Genomic DNA, 27,617 nt, shown 5'->3' with positions numbered 1-27,617 from the left:
TGATATTCGAGTAAAATGAAGTAAAAATGAGATAAGCCATATTATTCTGCCATTTACAACAATCACTGTTCTTTGAGGTTATGTGCAATAAACGTAATATGACTAAACGAACTTTTCTTAACTCAAATTCATTACGTTTTATGCGTGCACTTATTTAGAGGTATACCTTTTTATTTACTTATTTATCATACAGTCATCATAGTTATTCCTCTTAAGCCACCATCCCTCGTATACCCGTATTTTCGTTTACCTCCCTTCCCTTTCTTATTCTTTTTCTTTCCTGTTCTTTTCTACACCCTTCCCTTCTTATTAATAATAATAAGAACATAATTTAATTTCTAGTGTAAGAGAGAGAGAAAAATGCAAGAATGAAAAAATGGAGATACGTAATTTATATGTATATGTGGGAAATAAAGTTTTTTTTCTAAAACATACATTTTTTTAATTTCAATTTTAGCGCCTTTTGCTCCTACGTTATTGCGCCTAAGTACGGCACTAAAAATTATTTAAGATGCCACTTTGTATATATATACTGAGATGCAATGGTTGTGCGAATTTCAAATTCGATAAAATGTCAATAACTCCTTAGGGAGATAAAATTTAATTACGCTCGTTTAAGTACACGTACAGAAGTGAATATTTAACTTTACTGCCCTTCATTCAGAATAAAACAAAAATATTCATATGTAACTACATGTATAATAGCATTCTCGATACTTCATGGGTTACTATCACTGACGTTATATCACCCCCGGGCTATCTCTTAGTAAAATTGAAGGCACCAGAAATCACAGGTAATGAGATCACTTGATGTGCATCAAATGTACACGGTACACTATGTTTGACTGTGTTGCTTTGAAATTTGGCGTCGCTCTCTCTCTCTGTAATCTTCAAAGGAAGTCTCTGCAGGCTGGTGATTGGTCAGTTATATTCTTCTCAATTGCCTTCAATTTGAATATCATATAGTTCAGGAGTGGATATTACGCCAGTGATAGTAACCCCTGGAGTATCGAGGATAGATCAGGGCACAGTAACATCGAAATTCCTTAACTTTCTTTCTACCAACGGAAAGCATTACAAACGTTCAAGAAAGCAGAAAAGCTTCTTAACTTGAAATATTTTCCTTAACTTGTGTAATCTTTCTCAATGAAGAATAATTGGTTAATTAAGGAATTCTTGAATATTAAGGAATGGGGATGAGACTTGGCCTTAATTGTATAAATGCGATAGATTGGTGGACACATCAGTACATTACAGTGAAACCCCGATAATCCGGACACTTTCTATCCAAGCTTAAATCGTCCGGATTAGGAATTTCCGGAGTGGCGAATTCTATGTTCATAATCAATATGTAAAATTACGGTCATCCTTTCTATATTTTAACATTTTCGTCCGGATTGCGAGCTTTCCGGACTAAAGGCTTCCGGATTATCGTTGGTCCACTGTATTATATTTTCGTTATTTATGTCACTAAGGAATTGTCTGTAAATGTAGCATTCAGCGTAGAATTATTTGCTATTGTCTCCCCACACGATGAAGCTACAGTGGAGTTGAGGAAAATGTCGGGTGTTGTTCCAAGATCAAATATGGCACTTCCCCACGTATTGATGGCGCCCGTTAGAACCAGAACGGCCAGGATGTTCATCACGAATCCCGTGAGAGCCTGAATCAAGAGAACAAGAATTACAGAGAATTTAAAACGATTTTACAATATTACGAACAAGAATTACAGCGAATTACAATGTTAGATAAGTTGCATCGAAAATAAGTTACTAATATTGAATCCTCGATAAACCATTGGAAAATAAACTCATAAACGCCAATAAACTCATAGTTAAACTGAACACAACTGAAAAAACTGACCAATCACATGGCTGCAGAGACTTTCCTTGAAGATTACAGAGAGAAAAACACACAACATCACAATCATACAGTCAAACACAATGTAACGTTATTAAGTTCGCAGAGCCTTTAGTTTTATTGTATGTAGTCCAGGGATGGGTATAACTACAGTGATAGTAACCCCTGATATATCTAAGATGTTTAGTTTTTGATAACGCTGGGCAAACTGAACAACTGTGATGGTACAGATGGGACATTGACACAAAACGCTCTAAATAGTCTTTTCGGTTTCAACAACTACTGTATTTCGTATGTATTCGCCTACGGAATCAGCATATTAGAAGTGAATGATTGAGGTCTGACCTTTGGCCGACATATTCTTTTGTTTTTTGCTACGCCGCTTGAGGCGTAGCAGTTAGCATCGGATGCAAATCACGCCATCTTGCAGGATAGCCATGTAGCAAGAACGCTTGAATCAGAAGGATGTTCGGTGTGTTACAAGCACTGCCTGTCGAAGTAATATTAAAACGAATTACGGAAACAGACTTTAATCTGTCCGGATTCGGACGCCATCTCCACTGATAAAGCATGGTCACATGTGCGCTTGCATCCGTTAATTAGATTTCGGTGTAGAACAAGCATTCGTGGTAAAAGTATTTCTGAACGAGGATTTTCTAGAAATCAATCAGGCATTTTAATTAAATTTGGTTCCATTTACAGATGGAACAAATATATCTGTAGAAGTATACCATGTTAGAGACACCACTTTTATATTTCTTATTTAATTTAGATCACCATCGTGCAACATTAATAATCAGACAACTGAACATACTAAAATGCGGGATGACAGTACATACTAAAAGCGGAATGAAAACGGACCATAGAAAAACATAGAAACATATTAGATTAAGTTCAATATTTTCTTTGCCTTTTCTCTGAACTTAGCAATCTCTGCATAAAACCCTTTTTAATTTGTTGGAAGCAAAAGTATAATTAAAACTGTTCGTCTGCACTAGACCTGGCTACCTTGCACTAACACAAGCTCACACATTATAAAATGACTTTCAACAGAACAAATAAAATTGCTAAACAATATCACCATAGCATTGTTTAATTTCCATATTCTGTCCAATCAAAGAGTTAAGCTTCCGCGTAGCCCACCTAGCTTTTTGGGAAGCTAATACTACTCTAGCATTTAATGCCCGCAAGGGAGGTAACTGCAATATCCAATGACGAAATAAGACGTTAAGAGAAAATAATGTTAATACTAATACTGAAAGATCGCGACATACTCCGATCGATTATATATGCTAGATTTGACTGTGTTATTTATAAAACACTTCTTCTCCAAAAGTATTATGGGAAAAATAATAGTGACTTACCATATCCGGAATGGTCACGTATCCGGTAGAAAACACAATGGCGTTAGGAGGGGTTGCTACGGGTAACATGAAGGCGAAGGAACAGGCCAGGGCAGTCGATATCATCAGGTACAGTGGATGTAAACCTACAGTGATGGCCTGTAGTTATAAAGAGACATTATCAGTAGATGTAGAGAAAGTATGGGTAGATATAGAGAAAGTACGAGTAGATATAAAGAGAGAGTATGGGTTGATATAGAGAAAGTACGAGTAGATATTATAGAATGAGAGAGAAGTATGATATAGGGTAGTAGATATAGAGAAAGTATGAGTAGATATAAGAGAGAGTATGAGTAGATATAGAGAAGAGTATGAGTAGAGAAAGTACGAGTAGATGAGAGTATATAGATATAGAGAAATAGTATAGAGAAAAGAAGTAGAATAGAAAAGTACGAGTAGATATAGATGAGTAGATATAGAGAAAGTATGATAGATATTGATAAAGTATGATAGATAAAGAGAAAATATGAGTAGATATAGAGAACGTACGAGTAGATATAGAGAAAGTATGAAATATAGAGAGAAAGTATGAGTAGATATAGAGAGAAAGTATGAGTAGATATATAGAGAAAGTAAGAGTAGATATAAAGAGAAAGTATGAGTAGATATAAAGAGAAAGTATGAGTAGATATAAAGAGAAAGTATGAGTAGATATAGAGAGAAAGTATGAGTAGATATAAAGAGAAAGTATGAGTAGATATAAAGAGAAAGTATGAGTAGAAATAGAGAAAGTATGAGTAGATATAAATAGAAAGTATGAGTAGATATATAGAGAAAGTACGAGTAGATATAAAGAGAAAGTATGAGTAGATATATAGAGAAAGTATGAGTAGATATAAGAGAAGTATGAGTAGTATAAAGTATATAAAGAGAAATATGAGTAGATCTATAGAGAAAGTAAGAGTAGATATAGAGAGAAAGTATGAGTACATATAAAGAGAAAGTATGAGTAGATATAAAGAGAAAGTATGAGTAGAAATAGAGAAAGTATGAGTAGATATAAAGAGAAAATATGGGTAGATATAAAGAGAAAGTATGAGTAGATATAAAGAGAAAGTATGAGTAGATATAAAGAGAAAGGGTAATAGGAGATAGTATGAGTATTAGATATAGACATTGAGTAACTGGTTAATGTAGCGCAATGCAATCATAGAAATTTGCAAATTATCTTATAAATATAGGTAGTAACATGTTGTTTTAACATGACGTTACGTACCAACTCGAACATGATAGGCATGAGGAGGGAGGCGGTGGCGGTATTACTTGTGATTTCTGTAGCCCCGGCTACTGTCAGACACAGGATCAGATTCATCAACCAGGGATCGAGGCTTCTTAGTACTCCTAGCTCACATCCCACCGATCGGGACAGTCCAGAGGTCTATAACGGAAGAAATCTCCAGAGTAAGTTACTGGGTACAATATGTCATTTATGCTTAGCAACACACAAGTGTGGAATATTTATTTTATTATTGAAATGTCCTATTAACAACCATTCTTATTAAAATATAAATCTGTATAGCCACTCCGTTAAGTAGAGGATCTGACTACATCTCATAAGGGGTCATGTTCGGAAGACCTTTATACCACGTGTACTTCAAATCAAATGCATTTTTCAAACTACATGTAATTCGTCAACTGAAATTAACTGTCAAGATTCTGCATGCAGCAGTTTGAATGGCCATTTCCAAATGTCATCTCGATGGACCCCTTATGTGAATTTCTCAGATCCTCTGATCAAACGTAGTGACAATAAGGATCTGCATTTTAATCAGATTGATTAACAACCAGGGTCATTTAATGACGTGCCATGATTGCTGATGAAGGAAAGTCGTACAAACGGGCGAAAAACCACCGACCAGTGGTCAGTACATGACAACTGTCCCACATGGGATTCGAACTACTTGCAGCCCGGAGATATAGGTATATCGTTATGTCGGGGCATTTTAACCACTCGGTCATCATGGTTTCATCAAAAGAGCAAAGGTAACACAAAGTTTCAGGAACTGCAAATTACCACAGTATATACGTGGAGTTTTATTTCATTCGCGGTGGCCGAGTGGTTTAGGTGTTCTGACATGCTGCAAACCAAACAAAACCACTTATATCGTGTCGTGCCGCTTACCATACATGCGTCACCAAGAGCGAATCCCCCGCCGAGTAGTACTAGGACTCCCCAGGCAACTTTCTTCTCGGCAACTTTCCAAGTCAAAATCGGTTTGTATTCTGCACGTACTGGTTCCTCCTTGTCGATCTGCACAACTGAAACAGATTTAACACGACACTGAATTTATTTATATACCGCACCTTCACCCTAGAAAATGATAATATGAAAAGATTTGCATCTAATTGGTTAAGATAAATATACGGTCATCCAAGAGATGAGCCATTTTTCGCCAATATATTGAAGAGTCATTTTCTCTTGAGTAAACAGAGCTTGCTGGCTATACACTAGTCCGCTAACCTGCCTATATAATTCAGGATTTTTTAAAAGTGTTTTTTTTTGCCTAATATATATAAATATTAGGGAAAAATATATATAAATAAAGCCTAATGATACAGGTTTAGCGGACAAGCTATACATGTACATGTGTGTGGGAGTTATTTTAGAAGTGAGGTGAAAAATGATTTTGTACAACACCGCATAGAGTAAATATCAATTAGTTATATGATAGTGTAAAAGTACTTATTTTAGTGGGAGTTTTATTTATGCACATTTCCCGATGTCTATAAAGCGGTAATTCCTCTACAGCACTAATTTCCAAAAGGCGGTTTCCGTTATTGAAACACCAAAGTGTGCGCTAATAAATCATAATTTACATTTGCGCTAAAATTTGACTGCGCTAAAATAAGTACGAATAAAGTTTACAAATCAAAATATTTTTTTTCTGTAAACCAACTTTCTTTCACATGCGATTTATTTGCGAAAGTTTATCTCCGTGTATTAAAATCTATATCATTTATAGTGATAGAAAATTCAATTCAAGTTTTAAATCCGCAAACGTTGATCTTCGCGGCATTGTTTTCAAATCGAATTCGCGAACTTTAATAACCACGAAAGAAAAATTGTCTTGCAGTGCCATAATTACTGGTTTTAAAGGGACAATTCACTCAGGTTAATTCTTTTACATAACCAAAAAGCAAAATATGGCATAAATGTATTGATCTACATTTCTTATGTAACATATGACATAAAATATTGACAAATTCCACATCAATGTTTAGAATTTTAATTGATACCATTGTAATTACAAATCTTTGATCAATACGATTAAGCAGGTACAATATGTACGCTGTACCCATATCCGAGCCAAAGTCACGCACGTTAAGCAAATGAACTTCATAATCACTGAGGAAGTGATAAAATGATTTTTAGGCAAGACAATTCAAAAATAAGGTAACACACTACTGTCAGAGCGATTTGAGCAGTTCTAGACAAAAGTAGCGTTACTCTACGAGCAAGGGGCCGGGTTCGGCATACAAGATGTTTGACCACAATTAGAATGGCGGACAGTGAGCGAGTTTGCAAATTTCACACGCATTTCACCACTATGGGCTTTTCTGGCATATCACAGTAAAAGCGACTGATCTAATTTCCATTAGAACTGGACTTTTTCTGATATATGTACAAAGTTTAATGTTCTCTTAGACTGAATTGTCCCTTTAAAATAATTATATTCAAACCTTTGCAGATATTTCTGTATTGACTATATCCGTGTTTTGTTAGGATGTGAAAATTAAACAATATAGCAATAACGAAAATAAACACAAATATCTCTTTAAATCGAACATCTACTTTGTGGTACTCGCGATCCAGACATATGTAAGTATTTTAATACAATGTCCAGATATCTGGAAGCTTTGCGACACTTCTGTCGACTTCCTGATATCTGGATATGCAGGACTACATTAACATCCAATGTAGCCTTGTATTACCGCCGACTTTCTGATATTGAGATGACTACATGAATATGAAACGTTTTTGTGTAAACTACGTTTTCTATTATTTGGTTTTTAAAATATTACAAAAAACTAACACCAGGCCCCCAGATCATGAATCAGTTTTATAAATATATTTTAGACTTAGCCAATCACTGAGGACGTTACAATAAGTTACGCTATGTTTGATTGGCTAAGGGAAATTATGTCTTAGACTTTCATGAATATGGAACCAGTAGCATGGATATGCTATTTATATCAAGATTTTACCTGTCCGACTGCCGCAACAGACCATGCTTGGTATCTCTGATGGTAGGATAAACAGGAGTGTTGCTATCAACATGACTGCGGTCGAATCCCGCACCATGCTTTTGCTAATTGAGAAACACATAAATGCGTTATTTGGTGAAAATATTTAATTTTACTTTCCATACGTCAAAAGATTGTGGCATGGTTTTCTAAATGGCCATAGCTGTTTCATATGACGTTAGCAAATAATCCAGCCAAGATGTTATCAAAAGCTTCAATACAATTCAATAAATATATTTACGCAGTATCAAATGTTTTCATATGTTGAAATATAATGTTTACGTATTTTTTTTACAAGAACGTACACCAATTATATTTTTATATTAACGATGCAAGAGGCAAATAGAATATTATTAATAAAAAAAGAGTTAAAATTGGAGACATAGTGTTAAAACTTCTAAATACTGACAGCGTTATATTTTTGATATACAGTGTCAATTACCAAAACTTGATATAATGATTTTAAAAACTTAACAACATGATAGCTTATTTATGAACAATTGATTTGGAAATAACGATTTTAATGGGTGATTTGTGCCAAGTTGGATTTGTGTGCGAAAGGCCAAGGTGAGTTACCCTTCTGCATCTACGAATCCTTTTCCCCATCCTCCAACATTCGGAAGATCGCGGAAGATCCACAGCATCGCAAGTATCCCAAACAAGACCAGTACCACTATTTCTCCGAACCTTTAACATAAATATGTATCATTCCGTCTTTGCATATATTAGAGAATTACACCCCCACACACACTTCGTGACGTCATAATTTTTTTTTAAGAAATTCACGTCATTTTCTCTGAAAAGTATGACGTTACACTCGTAAACACATGACGTCACAATTAATACTCACCCACAAGGACAAATAACTCAAAACTTTAAAATATGCAAAATACAGAGTGAATATAGTAGAATAAGTCAAAAGAAACTGAGAAGAATGGAGCTAAAATATACATATTTGTGTTCAAATTTCATTTTCTGTAAACATATTTAACGTTTATAATTCCCTTGGTTTATAGGAAATTTGCATTAATGCCAATTTATCCGATACTCGACTCGAAGTATTACTTTACTACATATTTCTCTTCTCAAACTCGAAATTGTTTCAGATCTATTAAAATAATATATACAAAACAATTGTTTATTACTTATAATGTACGTTACTTGATATATATTTTTTTCATATGATATTATATGCAACCAACGAAAAATAGGAAGGCTGAAGTTGGTTCCGAGTTTCTAGTTCCGAGTTCCGTTTAAGCTAAACGGAACTCGGAGTTCCGTTGAAATAAAACGGAGCTCGGAACCAGAACTCGGAACTCGGAACCAACTTCAGTCTCCTCGAAAGGGACAAACATATTATAAAAATTTGCAGAGAATGAAAGCGGAAAGCGGAAACTAATTTTTAAGGATGCTGCGAATTGTGAATATATTAATTAACTAAAAATACATATAAAAATGTTTTGCTTTGTTGTCTGTGCAATTAATACCTCATTCCATATAGGCGTAGTGTCTTGTATTTTTTTCGGGATTCAAATCCTCAAATACTATAATCCGAAGTAAAATAAGAAGCTCAAACTTTTCAATTATGATGATAGTGTAAAGTGAGTAACCTTTATCATTGACGAAGATAACACATTCATCTGGTCCTGTTGTAATATATAAGATTACCATTTGTCGGTGGTGAAGCACCTTTTAACAACGGCAATAACTAAAAAGAACTTACTTAATTGGTCCAAGTTTCTTGTATTCCTGTCGCACGGCAGATCGTATTGCTTGCTTTCTACCTTCACTGACGGCTTTGAAACAACTTAAAATGGGGAAAGGTTTTTTTTATTTAAACATAGTTTATTTGTAAATTCATACACAAAAAGCAATAGTATCAATACCAACAGCTTTGTTTATATTTAATGATTTCAGTATGTCAATTACGTCATTTAATTCGAAGTGTATGTCAAAAATAGTAGAGTCTGTCCGTAGTTCTATTGTCGGTACTTCAGTATTATTGTCGTCAATAGTAGAAATGGAAACAAAGTAATCATTGAGAATATTAGCTTTACCACCATCAGTCATTTCAATATTGCCATGTACATTTCTAATAGGAGGTATAGTGCTAGAAGCATCAGATGTTTTTATTAATTTACGGACTATTTTCCAAAAATTTCGAGGATTTGAATTTGAGTATCGATCTAAAATTCCATTAATATCAGCATAAAAAAATTCTTTTATTCTTTTCTTAACATTATTTACATGGGGAAAGGTTATGAGACGTAAGTTTATTTCATGTACACGTATACTGTAAAACTTATCTTAGTGACCACCTGCTTAATGAGACCAATTTTAACAATGTTCAGTAGCGTGTAATCTGATTTTAATTGCTGTAGAGTCTACCTTTAAATTTTCTATACTTAGCAGACTAGGAATTCTGATATCAGTAAAACGTGTTGTTTAGGTAACCACATTTTTAAGTTGTATCGAGTATTTCTTATTTTTTTATTTTTTTTTTTTTTACAATTGGCAGGCTAAGAAATCTGATATCAGTAAAACCTGTTATTTCTGTATAGGAAACCACATTTTAAGTGGTATCTTAATTTTTTTTACGATTGGCAGACTAAGAAATCTGATATCAGTAAAACATGTTATTTCTCTATACGTACCCACATTTGAGGAAGACAATTTGAAGCCAGAACCACGTGAGGAACAACATGATCAGAGACAAAGGAAAAGCAAACCCCATCCAGTTAGCGTATGTTATTCCAGAATCAGTTGCTCCAAATGCCTGGTACCGCCTGCGGAGGATTAACAACAAATGACTGTTCAGTACAATATCACGTGTATCGCATATAATGAAGAACCCAGGAACTACAAACTTCGGCGCCAAATCCAGCTTCGAGATATTCAAACATGTTAGAACTCAAAATTGACAAACGTTGGATAAATGAAAAGCAAAAAAAAAAAAAAAAAAAAAGATTTTCTTAATTAGATAAGCTCATTTTTAGTTTTTTTTCTGTATTTACATCTAAAATACGCACTGAACTAAAGACGAAAGCCATGGTAGGAGATCAAAATGATCATATTATTTCATTTTCAATAAGTTCTATTGAAGTCAGATACACTGCTTACTAGCCTTTTGTTTAATACCTTATTGATCCCTGAAATTTTATAATGGACTAGTCTAGTCTTTGATGTAGAGGAGCCTAAATGTATCTTCAGGTGTCGCGTGACTGTTCGTTAAGTCACCGGTCAAACTGTTTGCCGGGTGCCAAGTTTCGTTGTGTGCATAGATAATTAAATGATTAAATTATGTTAAAATTGTATATTTCTGCAGATTTCAACAAATATAGATCATTTTCTAGTTTTGTCCTAGAACGTCCGGTTCACCGCCATTTCATGAAAATGACGTAATACATATAACGGCAGTAATTACTCAATGAAAATATGGTGTCACATTCGCATTTGACAGCTTATCAGAATATAGAGATGACATATACTGTATACTGCATTTGCATAATTACAGAGTTATCTGCACTAACGGGTAGGTATTAATTGTAACGTCATACTTTTCGGATAAAACGACGTGAATTGCGCTCACAAAATAGAGACGTCACAATGGATACCTATCCGCAAGGGAGCTAACTCTGTAATATGCAAAGGCGGAATACTGTAAAACAACAAATTTTCGTTGCGATTTTATTTCGCAGTTAAAAAGACTTATACTATTCTAATGTATCTATGCTTGTCGCTTTTGCGTGGCGATCTATTTTCGCGATTTAATTTGACTTGCCTGAATATAAGCGAAATTTTATCGCTCGCAAAAAATAGTTGGTTTACAGTATGAATGATGTTGGGCGGACCGAGATAGCATCGCATTAGAGAGAATAACGGACTATACAGGGTAACATTAAGATATATAGGTTTGACTGTATTTCCTTACTGTCCATACGCACTTGTCTGCCTGTCCATGAAGGACCAGATTCGGCGGCGTTCCCGTTAGTGTGGCAATCCCGCCAACATTGGCTGCATACGCTACACTGAGTGCCAGACCTTTACTTAGCCTCTTGTTCTCTTTCTCCGACATGTGCGCAGCCGTTTGTTCCGACACAGCCGTCAGAATTGGGAGCATCATGGCCGTCGCTGCTGTGTTACTGATCCACATGGACAGGAACCACGTGGGCAGCATCAGACCGAGCATTAACCTTAAAATTAAATTGAAAACCTTGAACATTTTAAGATATAATAGTTCAAATAAATCAACATGCAATTCAGTAGTTCTAGAAGGATAATTAAGCTGAGTCAAAGTCAAAACAATACCGATGAAAATGTTTTCAAATAAACGACAATCTTTACAAAAAAACGACTCTCAATATTGACAAACAAAATATGCATCCGGTTCATTTAGTCTCATTGGAACATTGAAAACTCACAAATATCGGGAACGCCGTTACTCATGTGAAATGGACGAAAAACCTTTAGCAGACAACAAATGGAAAACAGCCACAGACAGATGAAAACTTGGAGACTGTGACATGCTTTATTTGTTAAAAGATTTTTTGGTGGCTGAAAACTAAGAACCTTAATTAGGAGGCTTTACTCACGTGTTTGCCCGTGTTCCCAAAGTCATTGATATTCCCATGGCGATACGCCTGTGGATGTTGACCTCTTCCATAGCAACGCCCACCAACAGTCCTCCAAAAAACAGCATACTGGTATCCTGGCAACATAATAAACAACATAATTAGTATACTGGCAACAGAATAAACAACAAAGTCGTATCCTGGTAACGTCATAATCAACATAATTAGTATCACAGAATAAACAAGATGCGGATCATGACAACAAAATAAATGATATGCTGGTATTCTTGAAAAAGAATATACGAAAGTAAAATCGGACTGACCGAAGAGGAGACGTACAACACAACTACCAGCATTTTCTCGTGTCGCGGTTGTAGTTTATAAAACTATATGATTGCAAAATATGCTTGGTAAGGTTATATAGCGGGGCTCCATCCGAAATCTAAATATAATGCAACACCCATTTATACAATGACCACATCATTGCGGATCAGAAATTAATATAGAAAAATGATAAATGTGCCAGCGCCCACTATCTCAGACCAATATACCCACATTGAAGTAGTTTCCGCAGACCACCTTCCCCGGTTGGACTGTCAGCATGGGGAGCAGAAACATCGGTAGCATGGCTGTTACTGTGATTGGTATGGCTTCCGTCAACCAAAGGATCGCCATGGATACCATGACGTAAGCACATCGTGCCTCCTACAAATTATAATTTATGTACAATGAATAAAATAAGGCTTTGGCTGTAGAACTTTTTATACACCTTTTTTCTTTGCGCTGCCGATATGGATTTTACCATTTTAACATTTTTTATAAAATAAAAAAACAAGTAGGATCGGGTGGCATGGTAAGCTTATACTGAAAATCAACTTTCTTTCGTGTGCAAACTTTTTTTCGTGAATTTCACGATTAAGGTAAATTCGCGAAAGTCTATCTCCGCGAAATATCTTTTTCACAATTGTTGCGTAAATAAATTGAAATCTACGGTATTTCTATTCAATTTTTAATCCGCGAAACTTTATCTTTGCGAAAATGCTTTAAAACCGAAATCGCGAAATTTAGAAACCGCGAAAGAAGTCTGGTTGACAGTATACGCCCTCTCCATATGATAACGCTAGGGAATACATTTCGTAAAGCACATTAAGAATGAGACAGTGACCAGTAACAGGTCATGAAGGGATAACATTCTCTAGTTAATCGGACATAAATTACAATGTGTTCCTTGACTACCTTATCTTCGGGATCACGAATTATTCATCGACCGTTAGATGGGTGTCACCAGGGGTCAGGCGGAGATCTTACCTAATCCAGATTTATGTTTCAACATGAAAACTGTATACTAAGCGTGCGATCTAATTTTGCGAATTTCGTGATCCAACTGAATCCGCGAAAGATTATCCCCGCGAATTGATATTTACCCAATGTACGGAAATTCTACTTATTTTTCATTCTCCGAACTTTTTATGAAAAAAAAATCTCGAAATTAAATAGTCGCAAAAGAAGGTTAATTTACAATATACTTCAGAAACCGAAACAATCGGACTAATTCAAAGTAAAGCGTGGCATCTGATAATGTTTGTGTGGGATATTGTTTCCATTTTAATAGTTACGTTCCATCACGACTGGGCATTAATTGGTCCATCACGACTGGGCATTAATTGGTCCAATTCAAGTAACGCGTGGTATTCGATAATGTTTGTGCGGGACTATTGTTTCCATTGGTGATAAACTTACACTAAAAGACGCGCTTACGTCATTTCAGCAGTAACATGACAAAGAGTGACGTTCCATCACACGACTACACGATATAATAGTACCGCACAAACGCTATCGGGTTCCCCGTGGTACATGCGTTAGCCCTGTTTAACTGGCTGTTGACCGTTTACATTTTAGCCATAAGGGGGAAGAAAACAAATTCGGATTTGATTCCGTTTTCTCCAAAAAGGGTACCGTTTGCCCCTCTAAATTTGCATGTAAATTGAAGGAACATTAAGGAATATAAAGTCAACCCTCGATAATCCGGATACCTTTATTCCCATCCTTTATCATTTTGTTAAGGCATTTTCGGATTGATGAATTCTGTGCTCTTAGTCAATATGCAAAGTTACAGTAATTCATCCGGTCGCTGATATTCCCGGCCGGACTGCGAGTTTTCCGGACTATCGACATCCGGATTATCGGGGTCTACTGTATGATCTTCTATAATGTACATGTATATCAAACACTAACGAAAAAAAAGTTATATTGTAAAATTGCTGGATTGACCTCTGATTTTGACTGTACATTTGTTGACCTTTATCCTATACAGCCGTTTGATGTACGACTTCTAAACTTATGAATAGTGTTATTTTCACTTCTTTGTTGTGCTGGGTAACAGAGTAGTGTGTGTCGAAAAGTTTGAGAAAGTTACATTATCATTTTGCATCGATCCTAAGTACTTGACGGAAACATTTCAGGCGACATCAACATGTTATTATATATGCAAGACCAAATCCTGTTACATTTTTAATATTTCAAACCTTAATGTTTTTATATATTAAACGAATGTTTGAATTTTAACGGATCCTTCTTCGTTTATGTTTTTTAGCAACAACAACAAAACCCCATCTCCAAACAACAGAAACCACGGCGGTAGCATAAACAACAGTCACAACAACATCACAAACAACAATGAAAAGCCGAAGTGTGGACACACGTTATGTATTAGCCCGGGGTTATTCTAAATGTGGTAAATGTTTTTATGATAAAAGGTCAGGCTGGTAATAGACTTTAGAATCGCTTGACAGCACACAAATAACACCTGAATCATCTTTCAAAATTAACATGTTATTCGATTATATTATCATTCCACAGTCTATACACGTCGTAGAAATGAAAAAAAGTTTCGATGTTAGTTATAACGTCATGTTAATTATGACGTCATTAATGAGCTTATCTAACACCTTTCACAATTTTAACTGCTTGTAATTATATGGAACGCTTACAACGTTAAAAATAAAGACTACCAAAGTTTATATTTTCAAGGGCAACTATTTCTCTACGTAAATAATAGCCGAATAATATGATACAATAAAAGCATAAAGGTTATTGTAATATACAAAAAAGTGTGCACTCATCACTAAAAATGATAACAAGAAGTTTTACCGAAATTTGACCTTACGATAATTTGACTGTACTTTGATATTAAGTTCGCGACCTTTATACATAATTAGTTTACTCAACTGGAGGATGTACACATTCATACGATTCATAAAATATATTACATTGTATTAGTTTTCATCGTTATGTTCGGTGTCAGTTTAAGTAGGGGAAGTTACATGATCAGTTAGCTCTAATAAGAAGCACTTGGGAATATTTTAAGATGTAACTTGTTACTATTTATATTCAAGGACAAATCATATGACCTTATACTTCCTGGTTTTATTAGTTTAACGTCCTATTAACAGCCAGTGTCATGTAAGGACGTGCCAGGTTTGTTGGTGGAGGAAAGCCGGAGTACCCGGAGAAAAACCACCGACCAGCGGTCAGTACCTGGCAACTGCCCCACATGGGATTCGAACCCGCATCCCAGAGGTGGAGGGCTTGTGGTAATATGTCGGGACATCTTAACCACTCGGCCACCGCGGCCCCTATTATTATTATTATACTTCCTTCATACAATAGTGTTTTGTTTGATAATAATGCAATGCCCTCCAAAAATTCCGTTACACATGTAGTTTTACAAATATACATCAAGTACTGAAATATACAGGCATCAGTATATCTTACTTATCCACTTATTCATCCACTTATTTATCTTCTCTATCTCATTAATTGTTTTCTCGAGAGTTTTTTCAGAGAAAAATTGTCAGCAAATTTTAACATATGCAACAGCACTTTTGGAGGGCGGTTTATACTAGTGAATATTTTCCTATACTTCACCTACGTTTATAGGAGCACATGTATATGAAAATTTTGTCAAATTAGCAACAACGGCAACAACAGCACCTCCGCCATCAAAACAACAATTAACAACACAAATAACAGCAACAAAAACAACACAAAATACAGTAGAAACACAAGCACAAAGATGAAGAGTTTGGTATTAATCAGAGATGTCTTGATACAAGTCATTTAATTATTTATAAAAACATAATTGAATACTGCCTAACATGGAATATTCGTGTGCATTTTATTTCGTGGTTCGGAGCTTTCAAAATCATTACATGGACAGACAGGTTTGTGGTTAGCTGATGGAGCAATAGTGATAATGATGTATAAAGCATATATCGTTGTTTTCTATATTCGCGGTTCCCTATCAACCACGACAAAACGAAAATTTCTACACACCAAAAATGTTACACAGCAAAGGTACCTAAAATTTTATGTTGAAATATAAACTGCATGTTAATATTACATCACACGATGTGACATATGTTTGTTTATAAATATGAGTGTTTTTAAAAGGTCGAGCTTGTAATGCACTAAGAAAGTACTTGACAGTGCATATATAACATAAAATAAAAAGAAAACAGTCTGCATGATACGTTATTTTACGTACGTGTTATATATGTGAACGCGTCATTTATAACGTCATGTTAATTTTGACGTCATCAATGTAGTTTACTAAAAATGCTCACAAAGTGAAATTTAAACTGCTCGTTTTAGTAACTCGCCAAATGGTGTCATGTTTTCTCCCTGTATATATTTCTCGAATGATATAGGCGGTATTAATCATGAAAACAATTGTGATCAATTTCAATTACAAGGAGATACGGTTGCCTTACCAGCGATCCATTCAGCAGGAAGCCAATAGGTGCCAAAAAAGCGACGACAATAAAGATAAAGGGTCGTAAAGTCCAAACATTTCTCAGGAAGTTTTGAATGCATTCAGCCATGCTGGCAGCGGATGGACGCCGAGCATGTGTGTATACACATCACATGTGTAAGCTTCAAACTGTAGCTGTGAGATGTTTTATGTGTTGTTGCATGGCTATCGTGAGGTCAAACACATGTCTGTAGGGCCTAGAACGGATCGTCAGTAATAGTCAGTCATTTTTTGTGTTAAATTTGCATGAAACGCCGAATAAATATAATGCAGGTTTTTGTTTGTGAAGTTGTTTATATTTTTTCAGTAGCGAGATTTGGGTCAGTGTGACGATTGTGGTAAGCTTACACTCCCATACACACATACTACGAATGTTATCGTAGATTTCTGCGGTTGGAGTAGCATATAAGGATCTTCAAGAAAAGAAGGGGAGAGGAAATGCATGTTCAGTTTGTCTGTTAAACTTATCAATGGTAATTTTTTTTGATATGCAGAATTTTAGATAAAATCTTAGGTATGATTGATTCAAGATACTACAGGGACATAGGTAGAAGTTTTGGGCATTGGTTTTGTCAGTATATCCTATTAACAGCCAGCATCATTTTAGGGCGTACAGTAAAGTTAGTGACGAAAAATCGGAGTACGTGGAAAACAAACCACCGACCAACGGTCAATGCTTGGCAACTTTCCCACGTGGGATTTAGTCTCGCAACTCAGAGGTTGAGGTTTTTTGTAATATGTCATGACCACTCCGTTACTGCGGTAGTCAATGTACTTTATAGTTACTTGTGAGTTGTGATGGGTATTGATGCAACTCTCATTGTATATGCTTTAAATATAAATATTCGCTAGAAGATCACATATAGATACATACTAATTAACCGCTTGGTCAAAAGATCATGTTTTCCATGTTCTAAACAAAATAAAATGTGTTAAGATTTTTTTTTTGTCACTAGTATTGCTCATTAGGTTTGTAGGAGAGGGTGGGCAAGAATAGGTAGAATGGGAATAATAGTGGCCGCAGGATTTTCAAAATATTGTTTGTTTTTATATTTTTGTTGTTTTAAACTGATCTCCATACCTACCTTAAATTATATATGTGTCATGGCTGTGCAAACAATATGATGTTCAATAAAAAAAGTGTCCTTTCGTTATAACTTAATCATGATTGTAACAAGCGTTTTCATTGAATAACGTAGAAAATGACGTCACCTTTTGTAACGTCACCTTTGATTGGCTGCGACAACGGAGTAATGATTTTAAAAAGAATTCAAATTTCACAGGACTAGATTGAAATAACATTTAATCGTTTTTTTTCAAATTTCACCGACTAGATTGGAATAACATTTAATCTATTTTTATATCATGAAGCTACAACTAAAAAATGGAAGAGGACCATTATTATGAACAGCTTCTTGATTTATATAAAGTACGCATTGAGTTTTGTTTAAGATTTCCATCACATTAAAATCTAAGAGAATACATCAGACTGTATACACTATGTTATATGAAGTTTTAGTCCATTTGCAGGAAAATGAATCTTTTCATATTAAGAGCGGGAGTTATTCCCCTTTTATAGTAATCAATTATGAGGTTTAGTGCGTGTATTTTGTTATAATATTAGTAATTATTATTTAGACGAAGCTATCTCATTTATTATCATTATTGTCTTTATTTTCCTCCAAAATGAAGAGTACACATTAATGATAATATATATGATGATAAGATGAAAAAGTATATTTTGTATGTACAAAATTACAAAAAAGGAAAGAGAAAACAAATTATACATAATTAATAAATTGTAAGTCAGCAACATATATAGAGTGAACATCTTTTTAAAGGTATACTCTGATATCTTTCCAATGTATAGCCCGAGGGACCTCCTAATAACACATGCATTAGCTCAAAATCTGGAAGGTAATATACATATGAAATAAAATCTATATTTGTGATTGATACAACTGAACATGTAAAATCCTCTGTTATTTGTTCAGTTAATGAGCAATTCAAAAAAATAAGACTAACAATATCAGTGTAAAAGTGTCTGCAATAGTGGCATATTATTGCAGAATTTTGTAAACGTACAGCCACAATCGTTTTCATAATATATTTTACATTTTCAGTGCAATTTGGATGACGTAGAGCTAGTTTAAAGGTAATGGGATTTTAAACAAAATTGTAATATGTAAAAATCGTGTGAATTTTACGTCATTTGACATCCTCCATTCCCCGGCATGTGTTTCATAGGAACAGATTTGTGGATTTGAGCCTTCCAACAATATCTAGTAGGAAAAGATCCATCATGGAAATTTTAAGACATACTCAAACAAGTTATATATTTCTTATGTATTCTAGTAATGTCTAGAATAAAACCTGTTTGAACATACGTAGTCACATTACTTTAAAAAAAATTAACATTGAAAATTCTAAAAATCAAATTAATTCTTTTCATTCTACATACTCTGCCTAGGAAAAAAAGTTTTTATATCAATATATACCTCAATAGAGGTCATCCTATTAGTGATGTACATGATTATATACATATCTGTTATACAGTATATAAAATGAAATGTACATGTAGCAATATCGACTTGTAAGAAATGGCTTGTATCAAATCTGTATCTTGTAAAACTAAAAAAATTGCAACCCTTTTACAACATTAAGCGCTGTACGCGATATATATAGCGCTTTAAAGCGCGAAAAGTGCTAAAATAAAAATACCACTTAAAGTATGTCAACAATGTTAAATATAGGTCAATAAAGTAACATCAACGGTTGTTTTCCAGATAACATTGGATCCATATAAACATATGCCTGTAGGATACGAATTACTTTTATAATAATACAATACACAATAAATAGTTATACCTGGGCCCAGTTTCACGAACATAACTTAACATTAAAGAAGTCCTTATTTAAATTTCCTCAAAGAAAAGCGTTACAAAATTTAAGGAAAATATTTAAGTTAACGAGCCTTTTTTCAAATCTGTTATGCTTTCCTATGGATAATATTTTAGTTAACGAGCCTTCTTTTATATCTTTAATGCTTTCTTATGGAGAATATTTTAAGTTCAAGAGCCTTCATTAAAATCTGTAATTTTTTCCTATGGGGAATTTTAAATGAAGGGATTCCTTTAATTTAATTAATGTTTTTGAAACTAGGCCAAAATCTTACGATCAATGACATAACGGGTGATATGACACTGTATGGCATGACCAACGCTTTGTGGCGTCCCACCAAGCAATGTGTATGCGTATCTCTGAATGAGAAACGTCCCCTTCGAGTCGAACATTGACACAATAGTCATAAAACCCTGTTAAAAGTCAGTCACCTGATTAACACTTATCATGTCATATGGGGATGCGTTATAACGCCATCCATGCAAAATAACGTTGGTTGTAAATTTTCTTGGTTAAATTGAAATAAAAAACATCGAGGCATGAGAGAATAATAATCAGAAGCTGAGGGCCTCGCATCTTTTTGTGATCTAAAGGGTAGAATGAAGGATAGGGATATTCTACATGTGTGTCACAAAATGTTGTAAAACCCGTGGCTTGCCGAGGATGTTACGACATTTTGTGATCCCGAGGGTAGAATATCCGCATCCTTCATATTCACGTATAAAAGAGTATTTTTCTCTCATACCTCGACGTTTTATTGCAATTTTACTACCATGGTTCCCCGTCATTTTGAAGTCAATTCGAAAGACAACGGGACTGCAAGTCAATTATCCATACACGTATATAAAACCTTTGTTTGAATCTTTAAAGTAAATATAGTCTAGTTTCTGAAAAAGATATGTTAAAATTGTACCTAGAAATGTTAACGCTGTGTGTATATGACGTCACGAGGTTTCATTGCATGAGTAGTCTGACATGCAATACAGCCTCAGGCGACATAAATATATTTCCCTAGACCAGCTAGTATTACACGTGTAGGTATGAGAGAAATTCCTATCCTTCATATCAACATTTGAAATGATCTTTAGAAAAATAGTGATATTGCTGGTGTTCCTGAAGATTCCTTTGAATGTCCCTTTTCATTTCTTAGTCTATTTCACTGTTCTTATTACCTGTGATCTAAAATTGTTTCGTTACCAAGCTAACCATACTTCAATCAACATATCAACTGTACAACATTCTTTCACGTGCAAATTTGCGCAACCTTAGTAACTTCGCGAACTTTTATCTCCGTGAAACAATATTGACTTTATTAATATTGACATAAATTCACATTCAAGTTTTAAATCCGTGAAAATTCATCTCCACGAACTTGTTTTGAAATGAAAATCGCGAAAGAAATTGAGTGGTCGTGCACTGTAATTTGGTTTACAGCACATCAAAACGCAGTTAGATATCTTAAATATAATTAAAAACGTTTAAAAACGGCTCTCACATAAAAGTCTTGCAATATTTCAAAATATACCAAAGTTTAGTGTCGCATTGTAGCGGACAATGAAAACAGCTTCTAAGATATCTTAGTTTAGAATCTGCTACGATCACAACGGGTGTATGGTTAGGGGGGATATCGTTTGGAGGCAAATGGTGATGTGTCATCCGAGAAAAAACAAGCTGTAGGATAATTAACAAAATTCCAAAGTTAAATAAACAAAATTCAAAAATTAAATGTTAGTATTAAGTTATATGATAGAGCTAGCTTGTCATTTGCCTGTGTAATAACATTTGTGAGAATTTGATAAAATCCAAATAAAGTTTTCTACAGTCCAGCTCTGTAATTGTGAAGGGTTTGCTCCATGCGCTTCCTTCAATCGTCAGTGTGGCATGCGTATAGTTCTTATACCTAACCAAAAGGCAAAAATGTTCATATTTCATTCTAGTTTTTTTGAAAAATGAAACTTCATCTTGAAAGTCAGGTGATTGTCTTTCCAAATTGTTCCTCCATTTGCGAAGAAAAAACTCATACACTCGATAATCTAAAAACGCACAATTTTTATGAAGTTTTTCTACGTTTAGTCCAAATTTTAATCTAGGGTCGTTTTTTCTGTTCACGTTCAGTTTGCCATATAATACATGACGGAGTTCCCAGTGTAACAACCGTCGCATCATCACAATCGACTCGTCCAGAAATTCATATATCATCACAAAATCAATTTCTGTTTCAAGTTTTTGAAAATGGATGTCGATTTGGGTTTGATTCCTTTTCTTAAAGAATATTTTGGGTGGAAAACCAAAGTATCTTGCCATCCAATTACATAACTCCTCAACTCGATCGGTTTTGTTTCTGTAATCAACACTTAGAGACAAAAACGTCAAAACCGGGTTTTCTCCCGTGATGTTAAAGACCTGTTCTGGACGAAAAAATCTGATGTACGACCGAAAATGGCTGAAGGGTTCTCTGATGATCGCGATATATCTCGTGTCACGTGGAAAATACTTATTGTAGTCTGTTCTGTTGTATTTGGCATGCGCACAAGCTATGTCATAAGTTGCATTTGTCGGAGGAAGATGGTAGTATTTTGGTGTTAATAGGTAACCACCAGAACCGTTATGTGGAATGGCAAAAGTGAGATTCATTTCATCACCAAACCGTAGGAAGATGTTCCCCACAGTTGTACTGGCGGCTTTGGGAACCTTTATAAACACGACATGTCTCACTGGGGTATTGTTCCGGTTGTGAAACGTCTGTGTAGGAGTGTCTTTCTTGTAATTAAGTTTTGTATCTGTTAAACTAGGAAGCAAAGATTCTTCAATCAGATTCTGATATCCTCTTCTTGATGTTTCCGTCTTATCGTTTAATTCTTTATTTCCTAAACCACGGAACACTACATTCATGCTCTGGTTATGGAACGTCCCTCTTGTACTTTTCATCTTACCATGAAATTCTTTATCTCCGAAATCAAGGTGCATTGAGTCATCGATCTGCCTTTGTAATGTCCCTTTTGATTTGTCTTCCCTATTTTCAAGTGTTCCATCTTCTGAATCAGGACGCACATGATTGTCATACATTCTCTCTGAAATCTCCTCTTTTCTTGGTTCTTCTGCAAACGCGATGCGGTGAATTGGGTTGTCCATTGTTTTTATTTGCGCCTGCTTTATTAAGACGGCTTCCTTTCCCAGTGGTCTGTGGCTTGACACGTAAGTCGGTGATTTGTACATGTACCATAGTAAGTTGCATAGGATCAGTAAGATACATAATCGCAGAACCAACCTGTAACCAAAGTTTTCATTGATATACTACAATCCAAGGGTACCTAACTCCAGGGCCCACTTGTTCAAAAGATGATAAGGCTAATCACAGCATAACGAAAATATTCAAATCAAGATAAAAAAAAGTTTCTGGTATTTTATAAGAATATTAAGAACTCTTTACTTACTTGCTGAGTTTAGTGAAGATATAAGCACAAATGTTGCAGTAAATGAAATAGGGAAATTTCAGTGATCATGTGATCAAGCTAACCATGTTTTTAACAACCGGGCCCAGGTGTACTTGAATTGATCGAGTACATGTTTTCAATTACAATAAAAAAATCATGAAAATGTACAATGCCTTAATATCTCAAAAATTTATATATACTAACTTGTTTTTGCTTTTGGTGGATGCGCAATAAGTACTTCATTAGTCAGTTTCTTTAAGTTGAATTGATTATAAACATGAAATTATTCAAAAACTAATATGAGTCCGTATATGTCAGACACCTAAGATCTTAATCCTTATTTATTGTTTCTGTGTGTTGAATATAGACCTGGTCCTATTCTACTCATATACCTTTACTTAAAAACTTTCTTTCGTGTTTGCTTTTACATAACTAGTGAAGTTTGAATATCCGCTGGCGTATGGCGATGATAATGTGATGGGTATATTTTTAAACTTCAATTGGATATTGTGTATGGCCTCAGGGCAACTTTTCAATTAGCTGGTGTGACAATGTTTTTTTTTTTATTATCATTATTTTCCTAAGGAAAGCCTATATGTGTCTATCTAAAGAACATTCTGACTAGAATTATCTTACTCCTGTTGATTAATATTTAATAATGTTTGGTTTTAACTGAATAATCTACAATCCAAAACAATAAATGATGAAGCAAAATGCCCGAAAATTACCTCTTAACATTATAAGGTTTTGTTTTGTTTAGAAATATTAAGCTTTTATTGCAAATAAAAAAATGTGCATCAATGGCACAAATGCACGTCATATAGGCTTTCATCAATACTTTGCTATACTTACAGGAATATTCCTCAATTTAAGGGAATAGAGAATGAAAAAATAACTTACCTTCGATAACTCTTGTTACACATGACTGTTTATGAAAGAAAATAACATATGGCCGGGGTGATGTGACAGTAAACGATTAGTTTAGAAAACAAAATGCCTGGCAGCTCTACTTAATAAAATACTGAAATCATAATGGCCACAAGTGAAGTCATCTGAATATATTACTTGTACAAATATCGATTAGTACAATGACTCATATGTTACTGTATATAGTTCCATACAAAATATGTTTTCTCCTTGTTCTAATGACATACGCTTTCACTATTCCATTAGCTACTTTATAATTCAATTTTGCTTGCAACGCAAATTTCATTGGCTAAGGACCTACTTCATCAGTCCATGTCGCCGTTTGTAATGTTGCTTATGATTGGCTGAGACAACGGCTTTTAAATGATTTTATAGGAACGAGTCCCTAAATGAATTAGGGATTATCTGTGAAATTGAATTATTACGCGGGAATCTGTGATTGTTATATGGTATTCATATGTATTGAAGCACTCCGCGGTTTATTTAAAGTACACTCATATATTTGTGTTATAGCTTCATAACATAATCCCATTGGGACAAAGAGAAGTATTTCGTTATAACAGAAATTCGCTTGACAGTTTCTGAAAATATAAGTTACATTGTACTTAAAATCATAGGCGGATTGCATTCCGAATCAACGTCGTTACTAAGCTCACTCACAAATTCCACAGTTCCACAATGTGTTCTTTGGAATATTTTCTATTAGGCCAACCAAAAAATATGTCTGTTTAAGGTTACCAGACCGGCTCTATTTTTTTACCCCTGACCCTAATTTTTTTCCACTTTACTACGAAATAAATTGAAAGTCGCGATTTCGATCTCAGACTCCGGTTTCGGCCATTGTTTTAGAGTAATAGACACTAAAAAAACAAAAAAAAAACATGCCAACCAACCGACCCTTTTTTTGCCAATGTATACTTGTATGATTGCATTTGATTTTCTATCAATCGATTCCCTTTTTGGCCCCAAGTTTCACTTTTAAACAAGGTTACATCCAGCACTTTCAGAATAACAGTGTTATAGAGCAAATATCTACTTTACGGGCCCACGAATTCATTCGTATCAAAAGAAAATTCGTTATAAGTAAAGTATACGTTTCTCACGAAGTATCAATAAAGAGGAGCAAAACCCGTGTATTTAGTTTGTAATAAGCAGAAATTCGAATCAAGCATATTCCTTATAAGAAAGTTTTAATACAGTATGTACTATTTTTAAAAATCACATGACCCTGTGTAAATGAGTTATGAAGCGAACTAAACACATGTGGGATATTTGGTTAGGACGAGCTTCTAAAAGTAGAATAATTCCTTTCGAGTATGAAATAATTATTTCATTCCGGATAGTTTAGTGATTTCTGTTTGTCCTCTTAAGATAACATACCATGAATGCCTACCAGGGTTTGATAATTTTACTCTGTTCACCTAAATGTTTATTCCATTACGTAACAAAAAAAAACCGCCTTAGCGACCACCTCATTATAATGATCACCTGCTTAATACGACCAAATGACCAAGTTCAACACAATTCAACCTGAGTATAAAGACCACCTTGCTATAAGGACCATTTTTCCTCTGTCCATTGGGCGGTTTTCATACATGTAGACAGGTTTCACTGAATCTGTCTTGTTTAAATTCACACAACACAAATGCAGAGTTCATCCAGAAAATTAACAAATTGTCACAAAAATATTCTTCAATTTGCCATAATCCGTGAATTATTTGATCGGCGGAAATCAATCTTACCTGCGATAAGTTTAGATTCCTAATTTGACATTTTATATACATTGTAGGTCTATATTGTCTGTTGTTTCTTAAACAATATTTGTGAATATTTATCAAAATCCATATGGTGCTTCATACAATCCCCCTCAGTGACGGTAAATGGTTTGTTCCATGAGCTGCCTTCAATAGTCAGCGAAACATTTAACTTAGTCTGAGATTTAACGAAAAGGCAGAAATTTTCATATTTCATTCTAATTTTTCTGAAGTACGCAACTTCGTCATAAAAATCTGACGATTGTCTTCTCAACACGTCCATCCATTTCCGAAGGAAGAGTTCGTAAAGTCGATATTCTAAATCTGCACAGATCTTATGAAGCTTTCCCTCATTGGATCCAAACTTCAGTCGAGCATCTATGTTTTTGTTTACGTTCAGTTTGCTATATAAAACGTGACGGAGTTCCCAGTGTAACAATCGTCGCATCATCACAATCGACTCGTCAAAAAATTCAACGATCATCACAAAATCAATTTCCGTTTCGAGTTTTCTAATGTAGTTGTCGATCAAAGTCTGGTTCCTTTTCTTAAAGAATATTTCGGATGGAAATCCAAGGTACCGCGCCATTGAATTACAAATGATGTCGACTCTGTTAGTTTTGTTTCTACGAATTGTGTTAAGAAATAAAAACTTGAAAACTGGATTTTCACCGGAAATGTTAAGCAGGTTTTTCGGTCGCATGTACCTTATATACGACTGGAAATGGCTAAAAGGTTCCCTAATAATTGCGATATACTTTGTGTCACTATGTAGGTACTTATCATAATCTGTTCTGTTGTATTTGGCATGCGCACAAGCTATGTCATAAGTTATGTTTCTTGGTGGAAGATAAAAATATTTCGGTGTAAGTACATAACCGCCGGATCCGTTATAAGGTAGAGCAAACTTAAGGTTCATTTCATCACCAAAGCGAAGAAAGATGTTCCCCATAGTTGTACTAGCAGCTTTGGGAACCTTTATAAACGCGACATGTCTCACAGGGTCCTCAATATTACGTAATATGTCATGTCCGTCAGATCCTCTAGATCCTAAATCAACGCCCCAAAGACGTCCTCTGTGGTTGTAATCCATCCTCTCCGGCATGTTTACTTTTCCTAATGATTTGTCCATTAGCGTAGCATGGTGCGTAATGTTGTCAATTCTGTTATATTGTCTTCTCGTAAAGACGCCTTCCGCTTTATTTTCTAATGATTTGTCCTCCATCAGCGTAGCATGGTGCGTAATGTTGTCAAGTCTGTTATATTGTCTTCTCGTAAAGACGCCTTCCGCTTTATTTCCTAATGACTTGTCCTCCATTAGCGTAGCGTGGTACGTATTTTTTCCAATATTGTTGTATTGCCTTTTCGTCAAGAGCCCTGCCGGTTTATGAATAGTAGGATATACAACTATGAACCATCGTAAGATGTAGATATTCACCAGCGTACAACATCCTAGCGAAAATAATCTGTAAAATATCATCGGTTTAGATATAACATAGATTTATAAATTATACTTAAAAATCATTAAACCTCACTGTCCCGAAATAGAAAAACTATTTTGATCAAGAATGCAACCTCTGGTTTCTAAAATATATAATGAAGTTTAGTCAGGACAAAGAAATCAATAAACAGTATGTACACGATTAAACCACAATCATTGTCCAAATGATATGTATTATTTATGATTTGCCGACGATTTAGCATCTTAA

General features: G+C 34.8%; 2 protein-coding genes across 2 annotated transcripts; both read right to left on the bottom strand.

Annotated features, from left to right (window-relative positions):
* Positions 1–569: 569 nt before the first annotated feature.
* Positions 570–16,976, bottom strand: LOC138309254 (solute carrier family 13 member 2-like). Its single transcript, XM_069250408.1, has 12 exons — positions 16,852–16,976; positions 12,635–12,784; positions 12,101–12,216; positions 11,453–11,701; positions 10,163–10,294; positions 9,232–9,315; positions 8,085–8,195; positions 7,470–7,573; positions 5,386–5,522; positions 4,480–4,641; positions 3,225–3,362; positions 570–1,663 (listed from the first exon to the last, which is right to left on the bottom strand). The coding sequence occupies exons 1-12, from the start codon at positions 16,960–16,962 to the stop codon at positions 1,463–1,465; spliced, it is 1,695 nt and encodes a 564-aa protein (XP_069106509.1). The 5' UTR covers positions 16,963–16,976; the 3' UTR covers positions 570–1,462.
* Positions 16,977–25,945: 8,969 nt separating this feature from the next.
* LOC138308570 (galactose-3-O-sulfotransferase 3-like) lies at positions 25,946–27,013 on the bottom strand. The gene has a single exon (XM_069249616.1). It carries the CDS (start codon positions 27,011–27,013, stop codon positions 25,946–25,948), a length of 1,068 nt encoding a protein of 355 aa, XP_069105717.1.
* Positions 27,014–27,617: the final 604 nt, after the last annotated feature.

Source organism: Argopecten irradians, chromosome 15, assembly GCF_041381155.1.
Source record: "Argopecten irradians isolate NY chromosome 15, Ai_NY, whole genome shotgun sequence".
Lineage (NCBI taxonomy): Eukaryota > Metazoa > Mollusca > Bivalvia > Pectinida > Pectinidae > Argopecten > Argopecten irradians.
This window is presented reverse-complemented; position numbering and strand designations above follow the sequence as displayed.